The following is a 13,129-nucleotide window of genomic DNA, read 5'->3' on the forward strand; positions in this document are numbered from 1 at the left end:
GGCAAAGGGTGACCTCTCCTGGCTTCTTTTTGAGTCTGTGAAAGCCAAACCAGAAAAGGACTTTTTAAAAAAGATTTCTGCTACTCTGGCAGTGAACTGCTGGGAACAGTCCCAGCTTTGCACTACTTTTATTTCAAGTTGCATTTATTGCAAACTGGGACCTGGGAAACTGCCCCCAAAGCCTGTAAAGCTCTGTAACCTGGAGTTAATTTGTGAATGTGCTGACCCCCAAGGTACCTTGGCTTTCTCACAAATGAGGTGGTCGAGGGTGCATTTCCTTGTGAAACCAGACTTTATTTCACTGCACAGCTGAGAAAGAGCCATTTGTTTATAATGGGCTAATGAAAGGAACCTCCTGCACTGCTGACATGACCAAGTTCCAATGCTGAGCTCGGAGCTGTTGCCACAGGAATTCCTTCCCCTGTGGTGGCTCAGGGCTGGAGCAGGGCTGTGCTCTGCAGTGCTGGCACAGCCTTGGACAGTCAGGGAGTTCCCAGCACTCTGGAAAACGAGTGTTCATGGTGTGCTTCAGTGGCATTTGCAATAGGGAGTTACCAGGTACTGAGCTGCTTGTCTGAGAGTTCTATAAATCCCAGGGCAAGATTGGAAATCCCTTCACTTACTGGTAATTTACTCTAAAACATCCCTGTGTTCTTGGGGTCAGCAATGAGCTCTTAAAACTACCGCTTATTAATGACTTCTTCTTTTAGCTTCTCTGCAAGCATCTTCCTCTTCTGGAGCAGCCTCTGCTTCTCTTCTGACACTTCCTAAAATCAGAGTGAAAACAACACTGCAATGAGAACCAGCAGCCCCAGCATGGAGCAGAGGGGTGCATGGGGCTCCCCCACCACCCTGCCCTGATCTGGGTTTTGGGAGCCCCAAGTTCAGCTCCTGCTCAGCAGTTGTCCTGAAGGCTCCCCAGGCACTTCTGAGCATCACTGAATGCACAGCAACTCTGAAAAATATTTGAGGCAACAGAAAGACTTTGGGCTTTAGTTCACACCCTTAGGTACTTTATAAAGGAGAGTACTGATTTTTGGGTTAGAAACAGAGTAGTTACTACACTGTTTTGTAATGTAAGAGGGGTTTAAGGTCTCCCAGTATTTTCCTCTGTTTTCAGAGAGCTTTCAAGCATTTGCAAAAGAAAAAAAATCCTTGAGGAGCCCATAACAGTAGGTCAGGGGCCAGGAGCAAACTGGCATTTTATCCATTCATAAAGTGAAGTTAATTAGCAGGGTTTGATGATGCTGAAGCCAACCAATGCCAACTCCCTCACTGAAACTTCTGCAAAACCAGGAAGTTGGAAATATTTCCCCCTTATTCTTTGTAACCCATTCCACTCTTCAGCAGCAGCACGGACACCTGCACTGAAAGGTTTTTATGAAAGAGCTTCACCTCTTTGGGAGGGGATTCCTCCTCTCTCTGATCACTGTTGGGTGCTGGTGCATTATTTTTTGAGTCTTTCTTCGTAGCCAGCAGCAGGTCTCGTTTTTTCTTTAGGTAATCCTCACGTTGCTTCAGCTGCTGCTTTTCAGTTTCTGATAAATCCTGGGGGAAAAAAATTTAAAATTTTGAAATTAATTATTTTATATCAATGTCCTGTGAAAGAAAAGCACAATTTATATCCTATTTGCTTCCAAAATTACCAGGTGCAAACAAATCCAAGTTGAGGCTTCAAATCAGAGCTGTCTCCTAAGAAATTACCAAAGGACTGAATGCTGAATTCTACTCTGAAACCAGAAATCATGAGCTGAATTTGTGCTAATTGAACTGTGAATAACATCAAAGTGTTTACATATTTGTTTAAAAAAAAACCAAAATAACCCAAATCCAACTGATTGCAATAAGAGAAATTCTGTATTAAAATATAATACTATTTTAAATATATATTTTACATGTAATCCTCTCTTTTTGCATTCTAGTTCTATGTTTGCCATTTTTTTAAATTTGTTTTTAACTTACAGGTCCTTTCACCCCAGCTTTTTGCACTGTGTTCTTTGAACCTTTCCCAGCAGAACTTTTCTTAGTGTCTTCTTTCCCCTTGGTACAAGAGGGCTGGGGTAAGTTTTCAATTCCTTTTTGTACTGGGCAAACTGGTTTGGGGTCTTCTTTTGTAGATTTATGAGATCCCTCTAAGTAATTTTACACAGAAAACAATTAGAAAGAATAGATATACATGAGATAAAAGTAATCAATCAGAGCAGAACATCATGGAATAGTAAGACATGCCATGTTGGAAGGCATTCCTGTAGGAAAATTCACTTTACTCACAGCCTTATCCAGCCAAGTTGTTAAAATCTTGATCCAAGTGGATTCTTGAATCATTTAAAACCAGCATCACGTTGCCCATCAGCACTGCACTCCCCCCAAAGTTACCTAATGGGCATTTTGGACTTTGCTCAGCTCCCTCAGTGGATTCCTGAGCTGTTACAGCTTCTCTTGAATCTCCAGGAAATTGGTGGGTAACATCTGGAGCTTTGTGTTTAGCACGTGCCTGGAATTAGAAAACAAACAAAGCCAAGAGTTACAAAATCTTCTGCACCCCAGGTACTGAACTGGCCACACAAAGGAATCTCCCACAAGAAGTTCCAATAAAAACTGAATTGTTTAAATTACAGACAATCCAGCCCTTCCCTCAGAATTTCTGCCCAGAAATTGTCTGTGCTCTTGATTAACCATGGCATTCATTAAAATATGAAATTTTGTGTTGAAACATTCTTTTAACAAAAACCATATCACTGAACACTGTCACCTTCTGTGGCAGGTGAACTTGACTGGGGGCTCTGCAATCTGGCTTGTTTATCAGGAATATTGCTGTTCTTGGTGGTCTGTAGAGATCTGGATAACACCTGCCTGATTTCCCATCAAGGGGGGTTCATTGCCATGATTCCACAGTTTGGACACTCCCCATTTCCATTCAGCTTCCTTCCTCTGTGGGTTACTCTGATGGACACCCGGGGATGGTCTCTGGAGAGGATTTCTGGGTGCTGCTGATTAGTTCTCTCTTGTGAACATTTAATGAATAACTGCACTGTCTATCAAGGGATCCTGAAGGGAATTCCTGTGGGATTAGGAGTGCTGCCATCTGCAAGCAGCTTACACTTTGAAGGCTCTTTGATCCTGACAATATCAGCAATTCAGCTGCTCCCTGGATCTGCAGGGATTTCAGGGTTCAGGTGCTGAGCAGGGATTGTAATGCTTGTGGGATATTGCATTGATGGAAGGGATCTGGGACAGCCAGGACAGAATATCAGGGCATTCCTTATCATCCCCATAACCCACACACAAAGGTAAGGCACTCACCTCTTCAGTCCTCTTTCTCTCCTGCTCTATTTCATACTCTTCCTTAGATTGTCTGTAACAATAAACACAAGGAAACACTCAAAACTCATTTAGTGGTAGTGATTTTCAGGGAAATTTAACACTGCTTCAATATTTGAGGACTATCAAAGCAATTACAAGGTAATGTGAATTTGTCAGTATCCAAAATGTTTCCATGACTTTAGACTTAATAGAAATAAATAATTGGGATAAACACATAAGAGCCCACTCAACTACCCTGGTGCTAAAATAATTGTGTAAGAATTTCCAGGATTTATCTATCCCTTTTGCTAATTTAAAGGCAGGAAGGGAAGTATTCCCAGAATCCAGAGGGAAAATAGCATTATCTAATATAACCTGGATGGTTATATCAGATAATGGTTATATATGGTATTTATATAATATATATATGGTGTTATATATTGGTGTATATATATAATGGTTATATACATTATATTAGATAATGGTTATATATATTATATATTAATCTGCTATTATTTGTTTCTGTGAACTGGGAGTGGAGTAGAATCTGCAGAGTTTGTACCACACCTCTCAGATCACAGCCACAGTTCTCCCTCACTGTTTCAATACTCCTGAGCACACCCACTGCCCAGCACCACCCATTTTCCCTCTGGATGTTGACAAGAATATTCCTGTTATCTGTAAGATAAAGGCAGTTTCCTGCAAAAGGCTGGAAGAGTTAGGTCCTACAGACCTGTATTTTAAGATAACAAAGTGGAACTGATTGATTTCCTACCTTAGAACCTCCCTGAGTATTTTCATTTCCTCCTGTTCAATTTCACTGAATACATCAGAACCCTCTGTCAAACACTCAGGCACTACACCTGGAAGAAAACAAGATTTATGCAGTATTCTGAGGAAAATGATTTTGTGCTCCAGTTGGCAGAGAAGAAAAGAAAATTTTTAAAAAACCCAAACAAAAGAAAATCACATTCACAAAACCAAAGCCATGTGAACTGTTCCCACAAAGATCCCAGACGAAAACATCCTAAATCCTGTTAGGAAAAAGGCAAAGATTTCTGGCAATGAAAGTTTTGGCATTAAAGGTTAAGTCAAGCTCTGCACTGACATTTGTGGCATTTCCTGTTGCAATTCAGCCACCTGAACCACTCCCAACTGTAGCCTTTATGTGAAAGGTGAAATTTAAAATGATTCTCTGAAGAACACTCAGAGTAAGAGGTAAGTAAAATGAAAGACATGGAAGTAAGGAGTGGGATTAAAATCCTTGCAGAAGCACCAACAGAGCAGCAAAATTGGGTGTGGATTATTTTCTCTGCTTTCTCATGCACACATGAGGATGATGAAGGCCTTAACTTGTGCTTCCTGAATGGGTTTTTCAGTGTGAATTGCACAGCAGGCACTACAACATCCTTGCCATGCAGGGAGCAGAATTCCAGCAGGTGGTATTGCTCCTTTTGAGGAACTGCTCTGACTGCCTTAACTCAGAAATTCTGCCACAGAAAACTCTGTGAAGTTTCACAGAGAAATTCAGACAAAGAGACCTGAAGAATCTGTTACCCTTACAGCACAGACAGCTGTCACTGGAGTGCAAGCAAGGACTAAGGAATGAAATCCCTGTATTTTCAGCTGGGTGTTCTCCTGTAACTGGAGCAGAACCAGCATCCAACACTCATTTATGAATGGCTTAAAGAGTCAGCAAAAAACCACTGAAATCCTTCAGCAGAGAACCCCCACATTCAGCACTGCTCACCATTTCTTTCCTTGATGATTCGAATTGCTTGCAGTTGCATTTCAATATTTTTCTGTACCATCATTTTTTTAAATAGCCTGAAATCTTCTGCTGCCAACACTGTTTGCAGAATGGCCTGTGGGAGGAAAGATATGCACAAAATTAAACCCCCACAGAAATCCCAACCCAGCTCAGTCTGTTTGAAATTAGCTTGATTTTTCAATTCTGGGAGCATGTTTTTAATAATTATATTTCATTCTCCTATCTGTCTGTTTTTCCAGATACCCAAGAAGAGCTCATGGCCAGGAAATATAACTTGGTGGGTTGTGTCTTTAGATCAACATGCCTGCAGTTACATTCTGACAATATTAGAATATTATGACAAAATTGGGGTTCCCAGTGTCAGTTTTCAGCTACAGTTCAATTGAAAATTACAATTTCACCATGAAAACTTATCCATCCAGGTTTCATCTCCTGCCAGCTGTGTTAGGGGAGACATCAAGCTAAGCATGAAATCCATCCATTCCTTCATGAAGGCAAATACCTGGGAGGTGTGGGTCTTTGCAAGAGGAGAAGAAAAAGCTTCTTGAAATTTCTCCTCATTAATTCCAACTTCTTTAAGGTAGTCCTCTAGTAATCTCTCCACCTGGAAGAAAGGATTATCCTTACCTTCTGTGGTTTTCCCTGAGAATCAGAGGAATTTTTGTCATGATTGTCTATTCTTTTCTGCTGCTGGGGTTTATAAACTCCAAGGAAAGTAACTACAATAGCAGAACTGATTTTTTTTATTTCAAGCTTTATTTGTTTTGATAAACTGTTCAAAGTGAGCATTTTTATTGCTGAATTTGATGACTCTCTAACATATTTTCTCCAATTTCCAGGACTCTCACCCGTGCACCTTTTCCCCAGACTCCTGGCCATTATTCCTCATGGCTTTTTGATGAAAATAAAAGGCTTTTTGCCAGGCTGTGCCTGAAAGCCTTTAGGGTCAGAGCAGAAATGAATGCTGGTTTGTATTTATTCAATCAATATGAATAATAATATTTAATATCATGTATTCTCCAGCCTCATTACAGAAAGTGTTAGAAATCTGCATGTACTATTTTATAGGTATTTAAGCTCCAAAAATCTCCTGCAGTTTTTTTCTGATAATTGAAAGAGAATTCAAAAGATTTCCCAGACTCATTAGTGAACAAAATCCGAGTTGTGAGTGTTCTCAGACATCCTGCTGGTTGTCATTTTCACTTGACAGAAAATAACATTATCAAGCTTATAAATACAATCTTGAAGGTGGTGGATATATTAATTTTAATGATTAATATGTAAAACAGCCTAAGAGTGTGTCACAGTTTCTTTTCTATTTATAGAAAGACCTGGTCTTTAGGCATATAAATGCATGTGACAACTACAACTCACAGACTTTCTAAATAACACATGGAAAAATACTGAATAACAACAATAACCCAGTTAGAATTAATCTAAATACTCATTTAACACTTTAAATTCTTTTGCTTAGAAATTTAGCACAGATAGTGAATAATGCTCACCAGAGCTTGGTACTCCTGATAAATTTCTGTGTAAGACAACTTGCTTTCTTCTTCATCATCAAAAACTGAGCAGGGGGAAGAAGAAACATTTTGCAGTCAGTGTACAAACCACCACAAATTAACTTACACCCTAAACAGCAAGATTAACCTTTACAGGGTAATACATTTAGTCAATTAAAATATAGGCCATGATTGATAAAAGCCCCGTGGTTTTCCACACACTCAGCCTAAGTGTTTGCTTGTGACAATTGAAAGTAATTAAGCTGCATAATTTAATATTGGGAAAATGTATCTTCAAAAATGACTGGTAAGCAAGTTGAGGATTCAGCAGATACATTCACTAAAAAGTAAGTTTTAATATAGGAAATGCCCCCTGATTCTGTGTAAGGTTGTTGTTTATCACATCAAGCAGGAAATTTCTCACTCTTCACGTATTTACATGGAAGATTTCTTTATTAATGATTTACAGCATTTTTTAAATGTCATTCATGTAGTGAGGAGCCAAGGGTGATACAGGAAAATGAGTCCAGATAAACCCAAAGAGGAAATGTGGTGCAGTTAACTTATATTTTAATTATATCTATCCTGATGTAGGAAAAATGGACATTCCTATACTATAGGCCATGTTAATCATATTCATGTAAATTCATATTAAAATCCCTGACTGGAGCTACTCAAGCTCATGATCTCCGTGCTGCAGAATATGTGGAAGAAGCAGAAAATAAGAGCTGAAAACTAAAGTTTGGGGGAGGGGTTAATTTACATTTTTTTCATGCCAACAACTAAGAGAGGTAATGTAAAACCTGGCAATTAAAGCAGAGGCTTAGAAATAAATCTGCCTCAATCCCCTCCAAGATTAGCCACTTGGACAAGCCACTTGCCAGGAACATCCTTTGAAGTCATGTGAAGAATGGGAACTGTGCTTAAATTGGTGTGGTTTATTCTTCATGTGCAAGTGACATCTCTGATGGTGCTGGTGCCTGTGGAACCAGCGCAACCTTCACACAAATTCCGTGATTTTCTGAAGGCATCCAACATCTCTGCCAGCTGTGACAGCCCTGAGGGACAGTGTGGGCTCAGGTGGTACCTCCTGAAGCAGCATCACTTTCTGACACAGAAGTGCAATGACAGAAATCCAATCACACATTTCATTTTTCCCCCAAAAGCAGAGGAAAATCTGCTTTTTAATCATACTTTGGAAAACCAACATTGCTTGTGGGTTTTGCACAGGGCAAAAATTTTAATGAAGAAATTAAAATAAAAGGCTTACAAATATCTAGGATTAAATTCAAATGGTAGGGGACGTATTATAGATATCAGTTCTATGCAACCACCATGTGAAAAATGCATATTTTATGAAAATGCATATTTTATTATTTGCTTTTTGCAAATATTAAAATGAATATTACATATGTTGTGTTAGAAAGTAATGCTGTGTTAATTCTCTTAAGTAGTGTGGTAAATATAGTTTTAGGTTACAACAAAATGTTAAAACAGAAACTGTGCTGTATAGGAGACTTTTCTAAGAAAGGACTCGCACTGAGATAGAAGCCACAGGACATCTGAATCTTTCAGAGAAAGAGAATTTATTGCTCCATTATCAGAAGAAATGAACTTCTTCCTGCCTCAAAGGCGCTGTCAGGATTCAGAGGAAGAAGCTGACACTGCCCAGACAGAATCCTGTGTTTGAATGGAATTTATGCATCATGGATGAGGTGTGTGAATATGCAACAGGTCATTGTTTTTAAGGGTTAATCCTTTGTTAACGTGGGTCTTTTTTCAGGCTTATGCTGCCCAGAAAAAGGTACCCAGACTGTCCGTGACTCTTTGTTTCTATTGTCTCATTGTCCCAACCCAAACTGTCCAAATTATTATTACTCTAATTGCATTACAATTTTTATAACCATTATATTACTATTAAACTTTTAAAATCTTAAAAACAAGTGCCTGGCATTTTTCACAATTGTATTCCCAAACCCAGGAGAGTGAAGACACTTGACAGCCTCAGCTGTCTCCTCCTGGCTGGGGATCACTCCCAGCTCTTGCAGCCCACAGCGTTCCCCTTTTCCCACCTGTGCCCTTTTCCCCCGCCCCTCCTGCCCCGGGGATGCCAGGCAGGGGTGGCACAGGGATCCCAGGCAGGGGTGGCACAGGGATGCCAGGCAGGGGTGGCACAGGGATGCCAGCCCTGGTGACAGCTCCCTGGCACGGCCTGGGGATGCTCCTCCTGCAGAGCAGAGTGGGAGGCTGGCACAGCCTGTGCTCTGTCCCCAGCCTGGGGACACCAGGGATGAGGTGCAGTGCCAAGTAAAGCAAGCTGCAGTCAGCATCTCCTCGCAGCTAAGTGGCTTTAAGGAGGACTTGGAACGGAGACCTTGGATTTCCTTGAGTCAGGGCTTCTGAATCACGTTGTCATTATTCCTTAGGGTTTGGCACGGTCTTTGGGGGCCCAACAGGAATAAAGGTCTAAGAACCACAGTATGTGGTTCATGTGTATGTCCCCACAGCGTGAGGACAAGCCAGGGGACACAGATGTCCTGGAGGCACTCATTATCTTCTTGTTAAAACTGAAAATCTTGGCTAGGACCCCTCAAATGGGATGATACACACCCCTCTATTTAATTTCAGTTTGATGTAAAAGGAAATTAACTTATTAACAAATAAAACACTTATTAACAAATAAGTGTTTGCTATTACAGTAAGTTTACAAGTTGAAGTGCAAGGACTTGTAACTACAGTTACAATTCAGTACAGTACAGTACAGTAACTACAGTTCTAAAATGAATTCCTCACACACCAATTACCAAAATCCAAATTGTATTTTCGAGGAGTCACAAATCATTGTCACTTAATCAGAGTGTTGCTGATTTGCTTGTCCAGACCAAAGATGAAATGCTCTGGGAGTGCAAAGGACTCTGTCCTGCCCAAGTGTGTCAGTCCCAGGCCAGCACGAGCCTGCCTCACGCTAGGTGGAAATTTACAGCGGTTCCACAAATCTTCTTACTGTCAGTAAATTCCCCTCAACCTCCTAAGGAGAAGGGATCATTGCTCCTGAGAGGGATAAATCAATTCCCTCGATAGCTAAACCCAGACCCTTTGCAAGGTAACCAGAGCATTCAGCCCACCCCAAGTTCAGGCAGATTTTCCAGGACAAAGCTTCCAGGTTTCTCTAACCCTTCCTAGCTGTGAATGCTCCAGGAGCTTTCCCTTCCTCTTCTCCCAGTTTTAACAGGGAAAGCTGTACAGATTAATGACAATCGTGCCTCATGCAAAGTTTGGGGAGCTAGAAACAATTCAGGAAGAAAGTGAGAAGCAATTTCCTTTCCAAGAATCACAAACAAAAGCTGCCTTTGTTTTTCCAAAGGCCTTAGGCACTGCTTTCAGACTTGCCCAAATTCTCATTACTTTGCTACTGTAAGGATCTGGGTGTTTTTTGGCAGCAGAAGTTGTTCTATAAGCAGGAGTAACTTAGACAAATCTCTGCATTAGAAACTCTATTTCCTCCTTCCCCCTCTGCAGATCCAAACCTGCACAGGCCTTCCCTGGCCACAGGGCAATCCTGGCCCCTCCTCACTGCCTCTACTTCCACTTCACCCAGGCTGCTCCCCAAATTACGCCTGGATGGTCTCAAGAAGACAAAGGAAGAAATGGAAGTTTGAACTGGAGTTGTTTCTGAGCTAAACTCACACACAGGATCACCTACAAAGCATTGCCGGTAACCACTGACAGTGCTGAGTGTCATGTTTGCGAGGCACTAAAACTCAGGGGTTTCCACCTCTGAACTGACAGCATTCACAAGGCTGCAGGAATTTCACTTTGGGCCTTCTCCTCCTCTGCTTCTCCTCGCACTGACAGGATTGCGCTTTCGGCTGTCCGGACCGGTTTCCTAAGGGAAACTCCCGGCTCTGGGAGAGCTTTGGAGGCCGTGCCGGGGTCCGGGGCGCCGCAGGGTGCAGCGCTCGCTCGGTGTCAGCCGAGAGCTCACGCCATAATCCCAGGACGAGCTCATGGATGCGAACGGCACCTCCTGGCCCTCGGCTCGCCCGGGGCACACCGCGGGTCCGGGCAGTGCCCGCGGGGGAGCGCGGCCGGCGGGGCCGAGTGCGCGCCCCCGCTCAGAGAGCCCCGGGGCCGCGGGGACACCGCACCGGGACGGGCCCCGCCACGGCCCCGGGACACCCGCCCCGCCCGCCCGGCGCCCCGCTCACCCTCGCAGTTGTGCTCCATGAACTCCAGGATGGGGATGGACCAGGCGGGCCCCCGCAGGAAGCCGGCGATGGTGTCCACCACCCACTCCACGTCGTCCTCCTCCCCGGCCGCCATGGCCAGCGGCGCGGCCGCTATGGCAACCGGCGTCATGGGGCGGGACCGCGGGCCGGGAGCCGCCCGCCCTCACGGCATTCCCGGGAATGCGGCGCGGCGGGAAGCGGCGGGGCCGAGGGGAGTGGCCGCAAGATTCCCGGCCGCCTGACGAGCGGGTCCTGCACAGCAATGGAAAGAGGAAAAATGAGCGCCTGCGGAGATTGTTGGTCGCGGGTGCTGAGGGAAATGGAGCACGGGAACAGGCGGGTCAGCCAGGCTTCCCTGTGCTCGGGGATAGCCGGGATGTGAGGGAAATACAGCCCTGAGTCCTCCGGAGAGCCCCCGCTGTTCTAACAGTGCCTCCCTCACCCGCACTTTCACAGTGCAGTCCACGTTGGGCTTATATATTTAAATTTTATTAAAGAATTATGCCAGATGATGGAAAATTCCTGTTATCCCCTATTTTACCATGTGAGCAAACAATAATATGTTCCTTGTTAGCTGATGAAGGTGGTGCTCTAATTCTAATGAAATAGTTCATCAGGCCTTCATAAGAACATGGATAATTTGTAACTCAGTAATGCTGCAAAAACCTGAAAGTGCTGGAATTAGGAAATCATTTACAAGGCAATGGGTAAGAAGGTTTACATTGATGCTTAATCTTTTGGGTATTTCTTAGGGCAGGCGGTTGTGGTATATTCCTTTTCTCCACTAAAATTAAGGTAATTTCTCTCACTGTCCTCATCTCTTACACTGCTGACAAACTTAAAAGTTTTTCCTAATGTTTTAATGTATATTCCTAATAATGATTGCTTACCTTACTGGTGCTTGTCACTGGTAAGTAAAAAACAAAGCAAAACCAAAACACCAAAAAATAACCTCTTGATCCTTTTTGAAATATTTTAATAACCACAAACAGTGGCAGTTCCAGTTCATTACATCAGGAGCAGGCTTGGTCTTGCTCAAGAACCCTTGTAGCCATTAATGAGATTTTACCTGCACAAAGTTTCAGTGCTGGGTGAAGGATAATTTGTTTTCTCACTATTTTTTCTCAAAAGTAACAATTCAATGCCCTCAGAACTGCAGAGAAGTACCTGATCATAATTTAAATAAGAATCTGCACTGGAAAAATCTTCACATTTTCCTTTTGCAGGCCACTTTTTTCACCATCAGCACTTCCATTTCTACAGCCAGTTTTGTGATCTGAAAGCATCAGCATTATGGCAGGATATTCACTTCCTATTTGTTGCATAAAAAATTAAAGCATTTCATCGCAGTTACAAGAAAAATTGCTGCAGTAATGAGTATGGGGAAATTCTGTGCTCTGGAATCAAATCCGTTTTGTCACCTCACAGGAAACTGCCTGATGTGATCATGTTCTGCCCATAGATATCAGGGGAAACCCTGGAGTTGGTGGTTTTGTATTATTGTTAATAATACAAAAGATGGAGCAGGAAATGCTCCCTTGTCTGAGTCACAAAAAGCATTTATTGCTGGATTTTCTGAGCAAGTTGCTACTTCAGAGATTTAGACACATATTTATATTTATATTTATATTTATATTTATATTTATATTTATATTTATATTTATATTTATATTTATATTTATATTTATATTTATGCACTCACACACTGACTGGCAAATTTTGTCAGGCTTTTCCAGTCTCTGTGTTCCACTGAATTCTTTATGTCAACTCTCTTCACATCCAGTGGGTTCCACTCCCAAGCACAATAATAAAAAATTTTGAAATTCCAGAATCTGATTTCTTTTTGCTGAATGCTGGTGTTGATCTGTAGCTGAATTTATAAATTTCTTTTTCTATTTATAAATAAAGAGAGAGGCAGATGAGCTTCTTAGCTATTGGCAGATGTGGTTTTTACATCTCTTCTAATTTCTGGATAATTTTGTAGCTTTTGAGCAATTTAAAGGATATTGGCAAAAGTGTAATTATCAGATTAACAGTTAAACAGTACTATTTTTAATTACACTAATATTTTTAATTACTCTTTTGTTTAGGCTTTAATTCTCCCATCCACCTGGTTTGTAATAGTCTTACTGCTGCAACAGCTATAAATATTTTTACCTTAGTAAACTTAATGCAACTTTTCCAGTTTGTTTTTATAAATTTTAGTTTGGGAGGGATTTTTTTAATAAATCTGACCTCAAAGAGAACACTGAGCTCAAGCCTCTGAAAACCTGTGGTGCAAAGGCCTTTTCTTTCAGTCCAGCAGACAGAATTAAATGGGA

The 13,129-nt window shown here is 41.9% G+C and overlaps 1 protein-coding gene across 1 annotated transcript; it reads right to left on the minus strand.

The window, feature by feature from the left end:
* Positions 1-422: 422 nt before the first annotated feature.
* On the minus strand, positions 423-11,000 carry CFAP36 (cilia and flagella associated protein 36). Its single transcript, XM_074536666.1, has 10 exons — positions 10,788-11,000; positions 6,580-6,644; positions 5,577-5,678; positions 5,054-5,168; positions 4,079-4,166; positions 3,304-3,355; positions 2,377-2,494; positions 1,963-2,132; positions 1,396-1,548; positions 423-767 (listed from the first exon to the last, which is right to left on the minus strand). Exons 1-10 carry the CDS (start codon positions 10,936-10,938, stop codon positions 681-683), a joined length of 1,101 nt encoding a protein of 366 aa, XP_074392767.1. The 5' UTR covers positions 10,939-11,000; the 3' UTR covers positions 423-680.
* Between the last annotated feature and the right edge of the window lie 2,129 nt (positions 11,001-13,129).

Source organism: Zonotrichia albicollis, chromosome 3, assembly GCF_047830755.1.
Source record: "Zonotrichia albicollis isolate bZonAlb1 chromosome 3, bZonAlb1.hap1, whole genome shotgun sequence".
Classification (NCBI taxonomy): domain Eukaryota; kingdom Metazoa; phylum Chordata; class Aves; order Passeriformes; family Passerellidae; genus Zonotrichia; species Zonotrichia albicollis.